Source organism: Triplophysa rosa, linkage group LG18 (genome assembly GCF_024868665.1).
Source record: "Triplophysa rosa linkage group LG18, Trosa_1v2, whole genome shotgun sequence".
Lineage (NCBI taxonomy): Eukaryota > Metazoa > Chordata > Actinopteri > Cypriniformes > Nemacheilidae > Triplophysa > Triplophysa rosa.
Genome location: NC_079907.1, coordinates 14,049,075 through 14,070,336, shown reverse-complemented (window position 1 = coordinate 14,070,336; position 21,262 = coordinate 14,049,075). Strand labels below are relative to the sequence as shown.

The following is a 21,262-nucleotide window of genomic DNA, read 5'->3' as shown; positions in this document are numbered from 1 at the left end:
TTTTATAATGAAACTGAAGGCTAAACAAAGAAACATTTGTGAGATGTTTTATGTAAAAAGCAAACCCCACCCTTTACAAAACCAAACTCTTCCCATCATCACATACATATCCATTCACTCCAACAAAATGCTGTAAACACAGTGAGAGAAAATATTACAATTTCAGACATTAAGGCCGTTTCCTCTCACTCAACATATTATACACTGTATACATTTACTTTGACATGCTACAGTAAAATGAATGCGCTGAATAACCGTTTTTTTATGTCTCTTTTGCTGAGAAAACAAAACATTGACATATGTCCATAGAGTGGCATTACAGAAAGTGTCTCTATTGAATTCCTGATACAGGACCAAAAAACAAACAACTGATAGTACAGTTCAACTTAGATTCACAGTATTATATAGACTAAAAATAAAGTGGATACAATAAAACTAAACGTCGACAATTAAAAAAAAAAGATGCAATGAATTTGCATTCTTGACAGGTTTGATTTATGAATTTCAGAAAGGGAGAATATTACAGTGAGATGCTAAAAAGATGTACAAGAGACAGCGAAGCAAATATCTTACGTCCTCAAGTGTGTCCAGGTTAACTGTGATGTAAGTGCACGTGTAGCAATAGCAAAGTCAGCTCTTCTGAGACAGTTCTCTCAACCGATATGTGAAAGCGGTGACATCATAACTCCGAAAGACGAGCAGTCTTTCTCCGCCGATGCAGCATAAAAACGGTCTTTCCTTTCCCAGGTTTGAATCCTTAAAGGGAGAGCACGTCTCATCTTCACAAAGTGAGAAAATCCTGAGTCTATGTCTGAGCAGCAACTCTGATGTTAAGCTCCAGGCTTTTGTTTTTAATCGCATATATTAACTTTATATAGACTTTTTTCATGATCAAAGTTCATATCTGTACAGTGTACTAAAAATCATTAGGTTAAAAAATAAAGAAAAAGAAATAATGACATTTTAAAATTTCATTTACGGTAAAAATATAGTATGTTCTAAATGTTAAGCACCATGTCAGGAACTCGGTAACTTTAGATATTGTCTTTCACATGCTTTTATGGGTGGTTTCAGGTTCTTAAAAGAAACAGACAGGACAGAAGATGATTAGAGTTGAGATAACTTGGTAGAAAACAAAGGTTCTTACAAATTTCTGATGAGATTTCTTACCTTAGGTATGAGAGAAAAAACACTTTCTCTTCAATGAGAATTTGTGATTTCCTGTGAAAACAAGAGGTTGAAAACAGAATTGTTCAACATTTAACAAAACCGAGGTATCATTTTACAACTGTAAGGTTATACAGGCCAAAATAAAGGGCGACAGTTAGGTCAATAAATAAGCTTATAGACGGTTTCATTGAATGCACGCCAAACTTAACTTCCGGTCTGTTTGTGTTGATCCGTCCGGCTAGTAGCTAATAATATAAAGATTGATATTTTAATCAATTAATATTAACATTCATTTATATTAATATTTTATTATATAATAATTGTATTAAATCAAATTAATATACAATAAAATTCAACTAATTGCTTATTAAATAAAGAATTTGTTGAATGGCCCATGTAACGTTGTCCCATTTAAGTTTAGGCAAGTAACAGTTCTTCTACCCCAAAATAATACTGGCTAGACATACATTTCACTTGCTAGATTTAATTGTTATCTGCAGGAACTCTATTCTTTGCGCGTGTGTACTGGAAGTTACGTTTGGGCCACAAAAGCCTGCATGTGCAATAACGTTTGTTTATGATGTTGCTTTGAAACCGTCTATAGCTAAATTCGTGTTAACGTAGAAAGATTATGTTCCGAGTAAAACCATGGATGATTTTCATCCACATAAATTTTATCTAGTGACTTAAAGGGATAGCTCACCCAAAAATGAAGATTCTGTCATCATTTACTCAACATCAGATTGTTACAAACCTGTATAAACTACTTTCTGCTACACACAAAGGAAGATATTTGGAAGAATGTCAGTAACAAAACAGATCTCATCCTCTATTGACTCCCATAGTATTTATTTTCCCTAGTATGGCTGTAAATGGGGATGACTTCCTTTGTGTTCATCAGAGCAAAGAAATTTACACAGGTTTGGAACAATCTGAGAGATAGTAAATGATGACAGAATCTTCATTTTTGATAGAAGTAGAAACATAAGCAATCTGACAAACAAGAGCTTCAATATCAGTACCAGGGTTTTTCCTGCATATAGAAATTGGAGGCGGCCGCCTCCGTCAAATGTCGTGCCGCCTCAGGCTCTCGCCAAAATTAAGTCTTCACAAGAAATGCTGCGTGCATTTAACAGACTGCCATTTGTAACTGCAGTTGTGACATTACGCCACAGTGGAGGCGCTGTTTCGTTATCAGCACACTGAGGCGCTAAAAAGAGTTGCAGAACAAGAGCCAGCCTGTGTTTCACAGCTGTTTGTTTTGCATCCAACTACCTTTAATTACTTGAAATTTATTAAATTAACATGACGTACATCATTGTAATGTCTTTAGCTGTGCAGTTGGATCGTTGAATCAGCGTATACTAGGGCTGTGACGATGGCCGTGACAACCGCACCACCGCGGTGGTAAAGTGCCATGACGGTGGTAAAGTGCCACCGGCGGTAGTGCACGTCACTCTGACAAATATAGGTGTAATAAATATGAGAGTTGCGATAACGATTGCTAGTTGTAGCCTTTCAGTTGTGGGTGGTTTTATTTAAAAGATTTTACATTAACAGAAATTATTGGCATATGTTTCCGTTGGTGCGTTCGAACGCGGGCCTGCACGGCAAAACCCAGGTTATTCTGCGGGTTTTGCAATGGATCTTGTTGTGAAATGAACAGATACGTAAAATCAAAACTGGCTATGACCCGCTTGCTTAGTGTCGGAGTGCACGCAGGTTTTTATGGAGTTAATCTGAGGACTATATTAAAAAGGAATTGCAAACTGCATTTGCAAATACGTTTTCTATTTGTCGTGTCAAAATTGTGCCATAATTCAAACGCAAATGCAAACCGTTTTCATTTGCATTTACGCGAACGTACAATGTCTGCCAAATTTCAAAAGGAAAAGCAAAGTCTATTTGCAAATGAATTACCTCTGTCTTACGAGTTACGACCCTGCCATATTTAAATCGCAATAGCAATTCCCCATTGCTATTTCACTTACTCTGGCGTCGCGTATTAAGCCTGCCAAAACTCAAATGAAATCGCAAATCCCTTTGCATTTGCGTTTCCTCTGACTTGTACAGAAACCTGTCAATCAATGGCGGGGGTGGGCTTATTCAATGGGGCGTGATTGTATCGGGAAGTGACGTCATTCACCGTCGCAGTGGTGGCAGGCAGTCAGTCCAACACTAAGGCGACACCGTCAGGGCGACACCGGTTGTGGCTAAAAGGGATTCAGCTACAGCTAAAAGCCAAAATAACAATAATGGAACAAATGAGGATCAGATTCAAAGTTTCATATAGAGAAAATCTTTACAATGAATCACAATTGCGGTATTTAACAAGTATAATTTAAAGAAGTTCAACGGGCTCGATAAACAGATGAACACAAACAGTGGTCTGGTGATCTCAATGAGCTACCAATAAAAGTCATATTGAAGCAGTGTGGATTCATCATAATTACATGAATTTCTCAGGTTGGTGCATCAGCTGATGGGCTCATCAGCCTTTTCAACATGTTGTTGAAAAGGCTGTTCGGAAATTAAAGTAATCCAGTAATTTGTAGATGACAGCTACTTCTGTGTCCAGCAAACTCACTAAAACACTGGAGCACAAGTTTAAGTTTGTCTTTGTCTCACTATGTTATGATACACAAATAAAGAGATGTAGAATTCACATACTATTGTAATTTATTATTAACTTGTTATATGCATAATGAACAACAATGATAATGCAGGATGCCGTTTATTCATACAAAGTGAACATATTTTGATATGGTTTACAACACGTATTAATCATGATGCAAAATACGGTCACAGTGTTGTCAAGAAATGTTATGTCCTCGGAGTACTGTGAAAACGAATATCATAAACAAACATGTTTAGAGGAATGTTGCAGAAGATGATGATTATCCACCCTGCACCGAAGTTTCACATGCTAAGTGATGCCGCTCTGAGCCCAGAGTTCCAGCGCGAGTTATTTCCAAACAAACAAAACTGAAAACTGCACTGTTTTCAATGCCGATTGTGAGTGCAGTTGTAACTTCACTCCTAATGTGTTTAGCTGTATCACATGTATGTATCTACTTAAGTTCCAGTCGACGGTGAATGACGTCACTTCCCGATACAAACACACCCTGTTTAATAAGCCCACCCCCGCCATTGATTGACAGGTTTCTGTACAAGTCAGAGGAAACGCAAATGCAAAGGAATTTGCGATTTCATTTGAGTTTTGGCAGGCTTAATACGCGATGCCAGAGGAAGTGAAATAGCATATGGGGAATTGCTATTGCGATTTAAATTTGGCAGGGTCGTAACTCGTAAGACAGAGGTAATTCATTTGCAAATAGACTTTGCTTTTCCTTTTGAAATTTGGCAGACATCGTACGTTCGCGTAAATGCAAATGCAAACGGTTTGCAATTGCGTTTGAATTATATCACAATTTTGACACGAACAAATAGAAAACGCATTTTCAAATGCAGTTTGCAATTCCTTTTTAATATAGTCCGCAGAATCATTCCATAGGTTTTGCCGCGGTTGCGGGAGACATCTATTCATTTACGCTCCTGTGCACATCTTCTGAACGCGCATTTAGTGCAGCTGTACACATTTTAATCTGGACAATGTCAACAAGTAAGTTTCACATCAACGAGTCGGAAAAAGTAAAGTTTTTATGGCAATCTGGATAGATAAGCCAATGTAGGTTTAAACAGTTTGTTTCAAATGGAATTGTTAAGGACTGTAAGGGTTAATACGCCGCGGACTGAAGTTACTGCAACAAGAGCTTTTTTATTTAGTATTTAGCTTTCTTATATCATTTAAGTTTTCATTATTTACTGATGTTTATTTAAATGTTTTATATGCTGTAGTGTGCAGTTTCACTGATGGATTTGCGCGTTAAACATTGACGGATGTTTCATCCTCATTTATTTCAGATATCATATTTCAATTTCAAGTATTTAAATAAGGTCTATATTTCTCTTCCACTCGTCATGTGGTTGCTACACGCAAATATAATAATATAAATATTATTTATATAAATAATATATATTTCTCAACCACCGCACCACGGTCGATTTGTCTATTACCACCGCGGTGGTAAAAAACTGCCACCGTCACAGCCCTAGCGTATACTGTATGCAGCGAGTTCGCCAGTATGAACGCACATTGCGTTCAGAACGACTCGCACACGAATGACTCATTTGAACCGATTCATTTAAATTATTGAACTTTTCAGTCACTAGTGAATATAAGAGATCCTTGAATCATTTAAAGTGAACCACAGAGAATGCAAGATGTGAATGAGCTTTGCTCATTTAGAAAGAATTTAGGTTAATTCAGTTGTGGGCTGAAAAGTTAGTTGAAAATGATAAAAAAAGCTTTATTTGATTAAAAAAACATTTCTGTTTGGTTGAATAAAAGTAATGTTCTATATAACTTAATAATTGTCATTTTTATCTAATTTTATTAGAACTTTTAATATGTCAAACTCAAAGTCACTTTGGTTAAACCACTTAAAGATACGGTAGGCCTACGTGTGTGTGTGTGTACAAGATCAGGATGGCACCACCTCCGCCTCATTTTGAGCCAGGAAAAACCCTGAGTACTATCAGCTAGCTTTTTTGTACATGAATAATTTATTAGCCCTCAATTTAAGCTGTGCACCTTCATGAAATAACATTTGGCAAATGTAGATGATATTCTGAAGAAAGTGCACTCACTTAAACATCTGCAGGGATTCGGTGGAAGACACACTCAACATCTCCATTTCTATGCGAGTGTGTCTTTGTGCTGTTGACAGTGGTACCGTTTCTGTGTTTCACATCTTTCTCCAGTCCATTGTGACAGAGGTCAGGTTCACTTCCACTGGAACAGCTCAAACCATTTGCTGGACAACACAGAAGAAAATATTATCTTACCAACACACCCAAATAACATCAGTGTTTTAAATGGACACTTCACCCAAAAATGAAAATTCTGTCATCATTTGCTCAACATCAGATTGTTCCAAACCTGTATACATTTCTTTGTTATGCTAAACTCAAGGAAGATATCTGGAAGAATGTCAGTAACCAACAGAACTCATCCCCCATTGACTCCCATAGTATTTTTTTCCTACTATAGCAGAAAATGGGGTATGAGATCTGTTTGGTTACTGACATTCTTTGAAATATATTCCTTTGTGTTCAGCAGAACAAAGAAATGTATACAGGTTTGGAACAGCCTGAAGGCGAAGTAAATGATGACAGGATTTTCTTTTTTGGGTGAACTATCACTTTAAAGATTTTTGAATCTTATTTGTGGATGATATAAATGATACACCTTTATGTCCATTGAGCTGTTGCTGGTCCTCCATTTGATGATCTTGGCTGCTGCTGTGAGTAGATTCAGAGCTGAGATGACGACTTTCTCCACCGTTTCTCGATCTAGACTCGTGTTCGTCCCGCTTATGAGTGCTGTCTCTCCCGGTGTGAGGCTTCTCCTCGTCCCACCTCTTCTTCTTTTTCTTTTTCTTCTTCTTCTTATGTCTCTTAGAGCTGCTGTCCTCATTCATCTCTGAAGGGTCTTCCTCTGAGCGTCTACATGTGTAACAATGATCTGTTAGGCTACTGGCAACATTTTACTTGTTACACACATATTTTTGACACATGCATTTAAAAAAGCACAATTCACAACAGTCTGAACATCATACCATCAAGAACACACAACACATCTGAGCATGAGTTTAAGTTTTCAATACTTAGGCAACTGATACATGGTTTAAAGTTCAGTCCTGGCCCAGTCTAGGCTCACTGTAGTACTATTAAGTAGAGATGCACCGATGCTACACTTCTCCACCAATTGTCGATTATTTAGGGTGGTGATATCTGCCGATACGAAATAATATTTCTTAACTTTCTGAATGTTATTAATTCATATAATGACTATTAATATTGAACATTAAACTAGAGATGCACCGATTGCGATTTCTTTTCCGATTTCCGATTTTATTACAAGTGAAACCTGCCGATTCCGATTTTCTATCCACAAACTATAATTGACAGTATACTGTATATAAAACCATATTAACTTTTCTTCAATACATTTTTTTAATTTTAATTGAATAAATGATTGAACATTACAATTTCCCCAAATTTCCCTAAATGCAGTTCTCCAAGCTGCATTAAATTACAGAATCTTCTCTTTCCCAAACAACTCTTAAATTGAATAAATCTGTGACTGAAAAGAAGTACAAATAATAAAATATAACTAAACATGTCACTTAATTTACCTTTTTCATTTTTGCACTCATCTCACAAAAGTCTAAGATAACAATAAAATACTTCAACTTTATTCTCGTCTGTTTCCGTTTATGAAACTAACATTGCTTTATTTCATTTTTTCTGAAATGTAAAATAAATTGTCGTGGCCTAATGGTTAGAGAGTTGGACTAGTGACCAGAAGGTTGCCGGTTCGATCCTCAGTGCTGGCGGGTAACGACTGAGGTGCCCTTGAGCAAAGGCAACTTACCCCTACTTGCTCCCCGGGCGCTGCAGTGATAGCTGCCCACTGCTCCGGCTGTGCGTGTGTTCACTACTCTCTGGATGGGTTAAATGCAGAGGTCACATTTCGGGTATGGGTCACCATATCTGACTAATAGGTCACTTTCACTTTCATATTGGTTGATTTATTCATTTTTTTATATTTTGGATTTTTAAAAACAAGTAGAAGTCGTGTTGAATGTCATTTTACCTAGGTGAAATGACCACAGTTTTAACGTAAGACAAGGAATCAGGTTGAATGGAATTTACGTTTGTTTTACACAGAGTGAACAACTTCAACATGAGTTTAGCATGTGTCAGAGTTTAGCATGATGCTAATAGCATCACTGTTAGCATACATACCCCATGAAGACGGAGCAGCGAGAGATGAACTACAGTGCACCTTTTTGTCTGTACAGTACATGATGCGTGTGCACGTGCGTGCAGTCAGCGGATATGAGAGATGCGTGTCAGTCAGCAGAGACTCGCGGTCCGGTGGACCCACATGCGAGTATAAACGAGCCGTGAAAGACAGGCTGTGCACGCGCACGTTTACATGTTTACTTGGGGCTTTGAGTGTACTGACGGCTGTGACATTCTTGCCCGCATCACGGGAAACAGAAGATCAGCTTGGAATCGGCGATTCACCGGTCACCGGTCGGGCCGATCATATGAAAAACCGGCCAATTCCGATCTCTTGCCGGTCAATCGGTGCACCTCTACATTAAACTGGTGATGTTTATTAACAGTTTTTATATACAGACCACAGATTCATTCCATGTTCCTGTCCTGTTCCTTTTATTGACAGTATATATCGGCCCTGATCATCAACTGTTTTTAAACGTTCGGCCGATTTCTTTTATCGATCGATACCTATTATTGGCCGATATATCTGTGCATCTCTACTATTAAGTGTAGAACTTTAATGTAAAGGCAATGTACCATAGTAATGCAAGTAACAAATTGTTAGTTCTATAGTATTTGCAAAGCAGTTTCAAAAACATCAGCAACTCGTAAAGAAAATCCTACTTGTAAACATAACTTGGTAGACCACACTTATTTTCATGTTAAATTAAACTCGCTTTGAATAAAAGCATTTGCTAAATGAATAAATGTAACGAATGAATGAATAAATTTGGTGCTATAGATTAAATGTTGCAAATTTTCAATATAAATAAAACCTGACCTGTATTTGTCTTTGTTCCTATTCTTTTTTTTGGCTTTCTTCACCCGGCACTCATCTGAGCTTTCGCTTGAATCCGTTGACAAGCTGCGTTTCCTCTTGTGATGCCCAGGCGGTGGGCTGACAGAACGTGGAGATCTGGCTCTTGAGCTGTTTTCGCTGACCGTATGGACTTCCCTTCCTCTGCCACCATCTGCCCCATGATGCCCATTGCTGGAAACCCCATCCCTGCTGTGATGCCCATTGCTGGAAACCCCATCCCTGCTGTGATGCCTGTTGCTGGAAACCCCATCCCTGCTGTGATGTCCTGAAGAACGATAAGCGTCATGTCCAATCCTATCGTTTCTCCTCTCTCTACTGCGATCCCGTTCCTCCCTGGGTCTTCTTTGATAATGATAGTGCTCACGATGGTGGTGTGTGTACCTGTCCCAGTGTCGTTCCTCATTGCGATCTCTATAATAGCGCTCCCTGCTGGTAGAACGTTCCCTGTTGGGACGATGCTCTCGATGGCTGTGCCCGTAGCGGTTCCTGTTCCTGTCATCATAGTCCCTATGTTGTCTGTATCTATCCCTGTCTTTCATGGAGGATGAAAAGTGTGGACGCTCTACAAGCCTATTGTGGTCTTCACCTGATCTTCTTCCATCACCAGATCCTAACTTGCATGGGTGTGGTGGTTTTGACTCTTTAGTTTCACCTTCCGAGCAACTGCGTGTCTCTTTTAACTTGTGTGGGCTCGTGTGACCATCACCCGGATGGAGGCGGTTGACGGTATGGTTGACCCGAAGGTCTGACATGCCAGGTGCTGTATGGGTGGCATGGTTCTGAATCGACTCAACCTTTAAGACTGCTTGGTCATTGTCCGTCGTCGAGACCGAGGAGTCATTTGATGGATGTGCAGAAGAAGACTGAGAACAAGAGTCTGATGGAAGTTCATTCCTTTTGCTTGGAGGTGAGGAACATTGTTGAAGGTCTGTACTTGGTGGATTGGAGCTGTTGAATGAATGGAAGAAACAAAAGAATATTTATTCGGTCATCCATGCATATTCAAAATCCTGACATTGTTTTTTAGTAAAAAAATAAATAGCAAAACTGTGGTTTTTGAGCATCTTACCTTGACTGCGAACCCAACTGCGAGTTCAGACTATCAGATGGATTAGTTTTATGAGACGAGACATATGAAGTACCTGTAACCTATAGATACAAAAAAAGTACTTTGACAAAAGATATAGGGACACACCAGTTTAACTAACCATACAAGTAATTTATATGACAAGAAATGTCTCTTTACATGTTGTACCTTATCAGTGTGATTAAAACCATTGGCTTTGGGAAGGCCATTCTGAGATTTATGGGCAGATCCTGAGCCATTTCCGTGCCCGTGCGCCTCCGACAAGCCGTTGGATCCGTTTGTCTTCGAGGTAAGCTGAGGCAGTGAGCTAGAATTGTGGGCTTGGACTCCATCCTTTACCCCATTCCCATTGGTTATCTTGGGAGGTTCAGCTGTTCCGTTCTTCAAGGCTCCATTCTCCTGGTCAGATTCCTCTGAAGACTCCTGACCATAAGGGACCAGAAAAGCAGCTCCAGTGTGAGTTCCGTTGACCTGCTTGGCCTGTGGGACATCTGAGGTAGTTATTGAGGCGCTGGAGGATGTGGGAGTGTGAGAGGATGTGTGAGAGATTGAAGACACGGAGCAATTAGGATTTGACTGGGTCTGGGCGGGTCTCACAGGCTTGCCCTGACCTATGAGAAACGTCAACTTCGGCCTCTTAGACGAGTCGGGAATGCCCATGGGTCGAACGATGGGGTTGGATAGAGATGTGGAAGAGGAAGAAGACGATGCGGAGGAGGATGAAAGAGACAGACCAGAAGTCATTTTGGTCCCACCACAAAAGCTTCTCTTGGGTTTTGAGCTACTATGGTAGTCCTGGTAGTCCTTTGAGGAACCGTTTCCGTTGACATATGACAAATTCTGCAAAGTAGAGAAAGTGTGAGCAAATCAGAAGAAACTTCTAGATCCCTACAATGCCTTTTGTCATTTGTTTCTCTTGCAGTACCTTCGTCATATGTGGTGGCAACTGAGGGCCGATGAAGGATGTGGAGGTGTACTGAGGTCCATTCATCTTGAGTGGAATGGATGGTCGTGGAGATGACTGACCCGGTGTATGGTTCACCTGGCCAAAGTCACTTCTGTTTTTCAAATCAGGTGACCTAAAATCCAATCGACACATGCGGATGACACTTCAAAGCACAAGCTCAACTCACATCGAGTTTTCATTTGAGACTGCTGCTAAGTAAATAAAGACATGTACCTGACGTAAAACAGCAAGTATGCCTGCTGGTTAAGCACTGCTCTAATATCACTGAGAGATACGGATGAGTCGTTCATCTGATACCACTGCCCATTGCTAGCCTAAAACAGAGGATGGACTCATGTCATACAAATTTACATTCACGCATTTGGCAGACACTTTAATCCAAAGTGACTAACAGTGCATTATACAAAAGTATACCAGTATACGTGGAGATTCAGTGATTTTAAACTTTACTTTAAAACAGGCCTTTACCTTTATGTAGCAGTAGTAATGTCCAGCATGGCAACTGAAACCAGAATGAACCAGCACAGCATACAGAGCATAGACCTGCGGCTCCCCATGAGACTGAGACATGAATGGACGCAAGTCTAGATGCTCGGTGTATCTCACATCCTGCAAAAAAAGTACAAACCTAAAAAAATGTATACATAGATTTTTGTGTTCTTTGCTCAAGATTAACTAAATCTGTTCAAACTGATTGATCATGGTTAAGTTTTTTAAAATCTTTTAAAGTCCAAAAGTATGATAAGATTACAGTCAGATCAACTGACAGCCTCAGCCCTAATAAATATTCTTCATAGAATATTCTGCATGACGTGTTATCTTAACGCGATGGATCTGATCATACCAGTTCGTCCGCATTCACTGCAAGCGGTTACAGAACAACTGCTACATCTTTGTGTTATGACACGGTACCTTTGTGATTTTTCCTCCATTAAAGTTGGCAAACCGCTTCAGTGAGATGGTAAGAACATTAGAACTGCGGTGAATGGTGAATCTCTTTGAGGCGGTGACCATTTTCTTACATCTGCCGAGATAAGAAGAGTACTATTAGCTTGCATGAAAGTGAATCAGAGGGCAAAACAAACCATTCTGAGAAATTCTTTGGTCTCTAAATCTGATCTCTCTTCGCCACAAACATTATTTATATAAAAGCATATGCAGGAATTTTAAAAACATTACAAACCATTTTATAAAATAATTACACTAATTCTTCACTTCTTGGCTAATATAATGAATGATGTGGCGTTAAAATGCAAATACGCACTTGGAGCATTTGTAAGCGTTATCCCCATCCAGTTGCTCAGGCTTAACAAACTGTTCAAATGCCTTCGTAAGTGTCTGAGCGGTCTGTAAATCATAAAATAAAATGTTTAGTATTCAATAAGAGAGTCATTACATTATTGAATGATTATCTGATTCAGACTTGCACTTTGCCTTGTAAGTAAATTTTCTTTTAATTTAATGTGCACTCACCTTTATCTCCAGTGAAATATCCAGATAAGGGTCAAATGTGTCAGAGACTGCTTTGCAATTCAAACATTTGACTGTAATAAAAGATGTGTGTATTAACAACTGAACCAACAGGAGAAATCTGGACTGCACAGATTAAATATTAAATCATCTTCCGTCAATCATGTCACAAATTATTATCAGATAAATTATAAAATCATCATTAGACATCAATTTTATTATTTCAAAACTTTCGGAACATGCAGCATTCGGAAAGGATTCAACTTAAAGGTAATACAATCTATATTTAAGAAACCTAAAGGCTACATTCTAACTGATGAGAGACTGCCGACCTACCTCTGGATCTCAGATAACCCCCAAATATTTGATGTACAAAAGTGGTAGCCTGTGTTTGCCTGTCCAGTCTGACAAAATAAAAGAATTGACACATAAAACAGGATGCAATAACATTTTCATAATACAGTAATACAATAACAGTACTTCAGGATTTTAAATAAGTGGAAATAAGACAAATCTGTTTCAATGTTATGGTTACAAACTAAAGCTTACTTGTTCCCAGGGAGGCAGGACTTTTGCATAGCATCCACTGTATACCTCAAAAACTCATGGGCGTCTTCTTGACTTCCAAATCGGAAATGCTTTCCAATCCCTGTTGAACAGAAAAAAAATCAACGGATCGTGTTATAAATAACCGTCATCCCAGATTATTCCTTATCACCTAACTCCAGCAAAAGCACAGTGGCTGTTTTTGTTTTCAAAGGGACATCATGATCTAACTGCAATTATCTGACCTTCACCTTCAACTCTTATTGGAAATTGTGTTTTTACTAGCACTTGAGGGTTGCCTTAGCACATAAGCACTCCTTTAGGTCAGTCTGGCAGGAAAGCATCTGGCGATAATATAAAATGTAAAGATCTATTCCGAAAACACTTACGTTTCAGTTCATTAAGCACCCCGATAGGCTTGATGACGTTTCCGGAGTTGGCAAACACCTGGATGATGTGATTTTGCATTGTACACATCATGCAAAACCCAGGCTCATGACCTAAATAGGAACAAGACGTCCATCAGAACAAAGTCATACCAAACCTAACATACAACCTTGTGACAGTGGCATGTGAACAGAGCGCTTACATGTTTTGGAATGCTCTCTGGTCAGCATGTAGTTAGCAAGGGGAGCAGTGTATGTTAAACACTGGAGGGTTGAATTTAGGAAACAAGTGTTTCCCAGGTTCTGGAGACCCGATCCAATGCGATGGCTCTGGTTCCATTTCAAGCAAAGCCGCTCTGGGGGAAAGAGGACCTTCTGAGGAGGAGCAATGCCATCCCCACTGGCCATCACAACTGCATTGTAAAAAGATGAATGGCAGACATTATTAATCTCTAAAATTATCTAAGAGAGAAAACATTAAGAAACTATAGGTTACTTGTGTAAACCCGATTCTCTGATAGCATTAAGTGAGGTGTCTCACTATGGGATACGCCCCTTCCGCTTATTCCTCAGAAGCCCCATTACATTAAGCCAGCCCCTATTGGCTGGCAGACATGACGCTTGTGCCTGAGGAGTGGCTACCTACGTAGTATAAGTAGCGCAACACGGCGTCAATTCCTCATTCAAAACTACCTCACAGCGAGGAGGGTGATCTGGTGAGACAACTCACTTAATGCTATCAGAGAACCAGGGTTACGCTAGTAACCTATAGTTGTCTTTCAAGCATACATTTCGGTATCTCACTATGGGATATCATAACTCCCGTATTGCCAGATTCGAACTTGCCTGCCAACCAAGATACAGTCGGGGCTGAATGAGTGAGGACTCAAGATCCCACACTCAGCACAGCATGCGCAAATGTCTGTGCTGTAACATCCAGTTAATAAAACCTAGCGAAAGTATGCGGTGAAGACCAGCTCTCCGCTTCACAAATCTCCTGTATAGTGACTCCTTTAAAGAGAGCCCACGAAGTTGACATCCCCCAAGTCGAGTGCACACGTAAGCCCGATGGGGTAGCAAGACCACTCTCTCCTCTGACAGCCGCGCTCTGAACGCCACTGAATCCAGTGATAGACCCAGATACGTTATTGATTGTGTGGGAATTAAAACACTCTTTTCTGTGTTTAATTGTAATTAATTGCAAGTTTCTTCAGATGTTACAGCAGCATCACTGTATGCGCTCTCGCTTTTTGCTCTGACTGAGCTATCACCAGCCAGTAGTCTATGTATGTACGAGACAGATGCCTCTCTCTCTGAGTGGCGTCAGAGCTGCTTCTGTACATTTGACAAACACTCTCGGACTGAGGGACAGACCGAAAGGGAGAACTAAATACTTGTATGCCACCCCCTGGAATGCAAACCTCAGGTATTTTCTGTGGGGTGGATAAATCTTTAAGTGAAAATATGCGTCCTTCAGTTCGATGGACGTGAACCAACCGGCCAGGCGCAACAAATTTAGGATTGTAGCATGAGTGAGCATTCTGAACTTGTATTTCCTTAAGAAGTTGTTCAGTGCGCGTAAATCTAATACTGGGCGGAGCGCGCGCGTCCTTTTCTACACTTTTAAATTCTCCCCGCCAGTACAGTGTTGGGCACGTTACTTTTAAAAAGTAATTAGATATAGTTAGTAGTTACTTCTCACAAATAGTAACTGAGTTACATAATTATAAAAGTAACAAATTACCAGAGAATGTAACTATTGCGTTACCTTTTAAAAAATGTTCAAATATGTCAAATAACTTGGATGCCCCTAATATTAAATATGTTAAATGAATAAAATAGAAACTAAATAGTATAAATTATTTGTATAAAACATTGTACACTTATCTACACTATTTAATGTTTAATGTTGAGAGACACCTATTAAATTCAATATTTTATATATCAATATATTATTATTGTAAATATCATCATCATCATTACTATACTGGAACAATAAAACACACGAGAATAGTTCAGAACTTTTACTGTTTATTGCACAGACCACAACTGGTCAACAACTAATTCTAAAAATAAATGATTCTTCGAAAGACATGTACTACTACCAACGTCACAACTGCTAGATATACTGTGCTGTACTACTAATTTTTCGTAGTTTCTTGCAAAAGAAAACAGTTTAATAACAAGAAGTGCTCTTAATGTTTTGACAGCTTTCCAGTATGATAGTGGAATGTTAGTTCGTGCATACTTTAGATTGCATTTTAGGAGACGGAATATTTAATTACTCGCAGTTATTGTTTCACAGCGGAGCGCAAAGATAGTTTCACTTTTGCTTTGGGAATGTTATAGTTTTGTGTTACCCGCAGCAGCATCACTGCCTCATTCCATCCATTTAAAAAAGTATCTGTGCTTTGCTTCACATTGCCGTGACAAAGGCAGAATGTAAACAAACGCCCACACAGGCGGTAGCGTCATATGTTTTACTCCGCAGCATGGATGTATACGTTTTCAGCACGTTTCAGTGTGGATAGGCAGCATTTGGAAAACACTTGAAAACTAGCTAGTGTGGTCGAAGACCATTTTAAAATGAAATCTTCGTTTTCAAAGGGAAACGTATGGTCAAGGTCTCAGCAAACTTACTAATTTTGTTGCGGCATGTGACGATGTGAGGTGCTTCATAGAATTACTTGTCACCGACGTGGAGCCTCTTTCTTCCTGGGAATAAGTTGCACGTTACATACACAGTCCTTGTATTTCACCATAACGAGGGGAAAGTAGTGCTTATATGTCCAGTTTGCGAAAGCTACATTTGAACTTGTTGCTCTTGCCATCGCTCTCTGACTCCTAGGCGTCGGTGTACTCTGTGCGACTGGGTTGGTATATGAAAACCCACCCTGCTCTGCCTCTGGTTGGCAAAAGCTGAAATGAAAGGATGAAAACTGCTTCAGTCAGCTCAATTATAGTAACGCTGCATTTTATTGTCAGTAACGGTAACGGCATTGTAACTGGGAAACAGTAATTAGTTTGACTACTCGTTACTGAAAAAACTAACGCCATTTATTTATAACGCCGTTATTCCCATCACTGCTCCCCGCACCTGAGAAAGAATTATTCCCTTGAATAGCGGGAGGCCATGAGGCAAACTGCAGTCTGTAGCCGAGCTGTATTGTTCTCAATACCCAACGGGACTGTATGTATTCTCGCCAATGGCATATTTGCAGTGTACTGGTGCCCTCTTGTGACTGAATCGGGAAAGAGCATGTAGTCTGTGCTCTGATAGCGTTGAGGGCCCGGACTGAGAGAGCGACGGCCTTGTAAGCACGGTCTGTCATGCTTGACTGGACGCTTTTGACGGCAATGTGGGGTTCGCAGCCGCCACGCGCTTCGGGTGTAAGTGCGCGGCGACTAACGGCTCCATTGGAGACATACGGAGAAGACCCTCCTTCACTATTACCTCAAAGTTGAGAGCAGATCCCCCCTGTATGGGCACTTTTCCCGTGCAAGGTTTGTCCTTCCAGGTGACCGCCACTTCTTTTAAAAGCTCTGGAAAAATCGGAAGGAGCTGTCTCGCTGCACGCTTCGTTCTCGGCAATCTTTTCCCTTCATAGCGTGACTTTGCAGTCTCTGCTACCACAGTCAGCCACAGAACATTAAGTTTCTCTGCAGCGCGTTTGCACACGTCCTGCAGATCAACACTAAGAACAGGAGAGGATGGTGCCTCGCCAGCTCCTTCCATGGATCTCGCCGCGGCAATGGATTGCGATGGTTGAGCAGGGGGGAGGAAGAGGAAATCTTCGTAATCCTCCTCGTCAAGAGAGAAGAAAGTCAGATTGTCCCTCATCCTCAAAGTCGAGCAAATCCTCCTCTACGTCTGTACTAGGCACGTTAGGGAGGGGATAGCAAGCATCGCGCTGTTCACCCCAGGATAGAGTCGCCTTGGTGGGCAGCTTCACAGGAATTGATACCTGCGGGGTGACAGCCAGAGCAGGGCTAGCTGACATGAAGGGATCCTGGCCTGATAGGCCAGCTTGGCGTGCTAGCCTCCGGCGGAGGCTCTTCAGAGTGAAGCTTGCACAGTGCTCGCAGGAGCATCGATCGCTGTCTGGGCATGTTTCAGCCCAAGACATGCAGAGCAGACCTGGTGTGTGTCCTACCCTGAAATCTTGTTCCCGCATATGCACAGCCGCGGAAGTTGCCCCTCTCTAGCCAGAGCAGTCTCCATTGCTGCAGCCACCGTTGGGTGCTTAGAAATCCTGCAATAAGCTAGAGTACGAAGTGGAGGATTTAAATGAAAAGCGGAGTGGTGACCAGCAGATCGTAGACCCGTCAAACCAGCAACAGGCGTGGAGGCCTTTAATGGTTATCTGAAAATAAAAGGCTTCTGGTGTGAAGCGAGAAGAGATTTTTAAGTGACGAAATGACACTGTGTTGCGCTACTTATACTACATGGGTAGCCACTTCTCAGGCACAAGCATCATGTCTGCCACCAATAGGGGCTGGCGTAATGTAATAGGGCTTCTGAGGAATATGCGGAAGGGGTGTATCCCATAGTGAGACACCAAAACATATGCTTGAAAGATAAACTTCTATATAAAAATGGCGCAAAGGCAACTTTATCAAATAAAACAATCATAAGAAGCACTTACCTTGTTCCCGGGGCCTGTCAACTTGGAGAGACGTGTTGTTACTTCCATTCACAGTCGCTCCAATGTTTGGGGCCATGCAAACAGTTTTGGCCCTCGAAATGTCTGTAGCAGAGGGACCAACACTCCAGCTCGAACTACTGCTCTCCATGTCTCTGCAGGAGAAAGGTGTGAGGGAGCTGGAGTGCTTGAACCGCACTGACTCCAGGTCAGGTTTCTCTGGAGGTTTGTCAACTATGGTCATTATTCATTTTCTGGGAAAAAACACAATATTTACATGTATTCATTTAGCAGAAGCTTTTATCCAAAGTGACTTACAGATGAGGAATACAAGTGAATTATCTTAAGAAGACAACAGTCATGATAAGTGCTAGTATTTATTTCTAAGATACAGTTAAGTACTCGCAGAAGAAATGAGTTTTAGTTGTTTTTTGAATAGTGCGATTGATTCGGCTGTCCGGATGGAATTGGGAAGATCAAAGGTGAACAAAAATGTCGAGGGAATGATGTGACCCTTTGTGATGGAACCACAAGGCACTGTTCAACACAGCAATCACCCGTTCAAAACACCTTATAATTTGTTGTAAAAACCCTTTAAGGGATTGTTCACCAAAAAATGAAATTTATGTCATAATTTCACATTTCGAATCTCAACGTTGAATTCCACAGGTTCTGAGAAACGCAAGAGCCAATAAGATTCAACATTGAGACACATGGAGCCAGCATGTTGATTGTAGTCCTCTATATACGCGATTCAATACTGAAGTGATCCATTTTGCTAAATAAGCTAAAAATATATCAAAATTGTACCCACAATAGTATTGCATGTCACAGATGATGGGTGCATCCTGAGACATTAATTAAGATGTATGGATTACTTTTGTGATGATATATGCCCTTTTTGGAGTTTTAAAAACAGTCACTTTTCAATGACATTACAAAGCTAGGAACGGACAGCATTTTACTCATTACTCCAATTGTGTTCAGCTGAAGAAAGGAAAACATGTACATCTAGGTGACATGAGGGTGAGTAAATTATGGGATAAATTTCATTTTTGGATTAACTATTACAGGGGTTTTACATAGTGTTGTGTACATACTATGATTTTTACCTTATAGCAAAATCCAAATATTTGTTATATACATGCATATATGTAAATTTGTCTTAAAATTAATAAACATTTATATATAATTTTAATTGCTGGTAAATAAAAAATACATGTAAATAATTCCTAAATATGTAGGCCTACACATGTATGTGTTTAATATACAAAATGAATATGCACATGTGTAAACAAACTTTTATTCTGGATGTGATTAATCGTTTGACAGCCCTATTAATTATATTTTTACGTATTATGTGATAAAATATTAATTATAGTTTATTCCTTAGCAAAGTTTTGAACAACTTATTTATGAAAACAGAACCTGGTAAAAAAACCGTCTTCTTGAGGGTGAGTGTTTGTCCCATACATTCAAGCTATTTTTACACAAAACAAAAAAAATGTAAACAAAAGATTAAATCCAACGTCAAAACTCTCAAATGAAAGAAGCATTAACGTTTCCACGTAGTAGCAGTCAGAAAATGCAATCCAAAAACCTAAAACCACTAAAATGACTAACTTTACAAGAGGAGAGACATCGCGCCAAACTGAAAGTGCCCATGTGTACTCGAACATTGAACTGAACTCTGCTCGCATATGAATCGACCCGTGCGTTACGTAGAACACAAACGGTGGTGTTGATATGACAGAAAGACATTTTACCAGCCAGCAAATAATTAATGGAGGCAGCTAAATGTTTGTTTGTACGTAGCGGCTGGTCTGTTGATGCAAGTTATTAAGCTGGGAGTCAGCACGGGCCCGTGGCCTTGGCTTCCTTAAAGCTAACATTACAGTAAATTTATATCAACACTTAATAAAATGTATATAGCTGAATAGACTATGTGATTAAAAATAGAGTTGAAATACTACGGTGTCGCTTCGTGTGTGCTTTTCTATCAGAAAATTGTCCTGTAGTACTCGCACTCCTCGCACGTCCGCCAACTGTTACCTGGCATGCTAGGCAAAAGGCTTCGCGATCGAGATAGGCCTCTGCCTCGTATTATGTATAAAATATCGCATGTATTTGACGCTGTGTTCAAATTGTGTCAAATAAATGTTAGATACATTTTACTGGTTGACTGGTTTTCGTGTTGGCGCTAAAAACGTTTGACCAAATTAAAGCTCGCGCGGCGGTAAAGCCAGAAACGCCATGGTAACGGCGAAACGTAACAATACAGACGGAACACGGCGGTGAACATGGTCACGCACTTCCACAAGCCCGTATTACGACCAGGATAACGTTTATACATGTGGGATGTATCCTCATAAACAACACAATAGCACTAAATTAAATAGCCGAAATTGTATTTAATCGAAAACAGGTAGAAAGGAGGGGCACGGCATTTAAAATCTACCGGCCCCGTGGCGGAGAAGGCAACGCGCTGTAAGATCCTCCGGTAGACTCATTGCGAAACCCGGTGTTTTCAATTTCGTGCCACGCAACTAAAACAACCACACAACGCACGGTGGCCAAAAATAACATACAGCATTCACAAATTATATTTGAATCAAACAACGCACATACCTGTACATTTATGATTAATTTAAATGTGTTCATCCATTCTAAAAATCCAAAGCGCGTCCGGCGGTGAACAATGACGTAGTTTCCCCACGGGTGCATCCGGGCACTCTCGTAATGTCAGCCAACCCAGAGTCGCGTGGATGTGGCCTTAAAGCACCATCAAAGAAGCGGAGTTTCTTTGTTGCTGTTAATTCGTCGCAAAAGAAAGCAATACAGCCTTTTTAACAAATCTTATTTAAACAGTTGTCGAATTTCACGGGCAATTTATGTGCTGTAACGTTTTGTATACATTGCTGAGCCATCTTGATGTCTAATATGTGGATCGTGCGGTAGGTCGTCGCCTTTATCTCAACAAAGATTTCTTCTCAAAAAATCTAATCGTATTAATTATGAGCTAAATGTATATCATTTATATACCATTAGATATATAACTTTTTTTAAACAAATGTTATATTTTATTATGAAATGTATTTTATGGATTATCATAAAAATGTTAACGTTACGATAGACACATCTATTAGTTTAGTTATGTTTACAATAAAATTCAGAGCTTTAAATGTTTTACAATTGTTGTTTTGCATTACTATTACGATACAATTACTCTGGCTGTCTCATTCATGACCTCAGCATAGT

The 21,262-nt window shown here is 39.9% G+C and overlaps 1 protein-coding gene across 3 annotated transcripts; it reads right to left on the bottom strand.

Annotated features, from left to right (window-relative positions):
* Positions 1 to 31: 31 nt before the first annotated feature.
* Positions 32 to 20,739, bottom strand: usp42 (ubiquitin specific peptidase 42). 3 transcript variants are annotated; one of them, XM_057358350.1, is made up of 19 exons: positions 20,633 to 20,739; positions 18,008 to 18,258; positions 13,565 to 13,774; positions 13,365 to 13,475; positions 12,979 to 13,078; positions 12,766 to 12,833; positions 12,433 to 12,503; positions 12,224 to 12,306; positions 11,872 to 11,983; positions 11,428 to 11,568; positions 11,173 to 11,273; positions 10,918 to 11,071; positions 10,161 to 10,832; positions 9,975 to 10,054; positions 8,867 to 9,853; positions 6,482 to 6,738; positions 5,881 to 6,047; positions 1,171 to 1,221; positions 32 to 1,077 (listed from the first exon to the last, which is right to left on the bottom strand). In XM_057358350.1, exons 2-17 carry the CDS (start codon positions 18,246 to 18,248, stop codon positions 5,881 to 5,883), a joined length of 3,555 nt encoding a protein of 1,184 aa, XP_057214333.1. In that variant the 5' UTR covers positions 18,249 to 18,258; positions 20,633 to 20,739; the 3' UTR covers positions 32 to 1,077; positions 1,171 to 1,221. The 3 variants fall into 3 exon arrangements, with proteins under 3 accessions (XP_057214333.1, XP_057214334.1, XP_057214335.1); XM_057358351.1 differs by lacking the exon at positions 20,633 to 20,739 and having other exon boundaries at positions 18,008 to 19,141; XM_057358352.1 differs by lacking the exons at positions 18,008 to 18,258; positions 20,633 to 20,739 and adding an exon at positions 16,002 to 16,874.
* Between the last annotated feature and the right edge of the window lie 523 nt (positions 20,740 to 21,262).

Excerpts from the sequence above, each read along its gene's own strand:
- usp42 (XM_057358350.1), bottom strand. The coding sequence starts at position 18,248 with ATGACCATAGTTGACAAACCTCCAGAGAAACCTGACCTGGAGTCAGTG. Across the intron at positions 13,775-18,007 it reads TGACAGGCCCCGGGAACAAG|TTGTGATGGCCAGTGGGGAT; the intron begins GTAAGTGCTTCT and ends TTTACAATGCAG. Across the intron at positions 12,834-12,978 it reads TCCTGCCTCCCTGGGAACAA|ACTGGACAGGCAAACACAGG; the intron begins GTAAGCTTTAGT and ends TTATTTTGTCAG.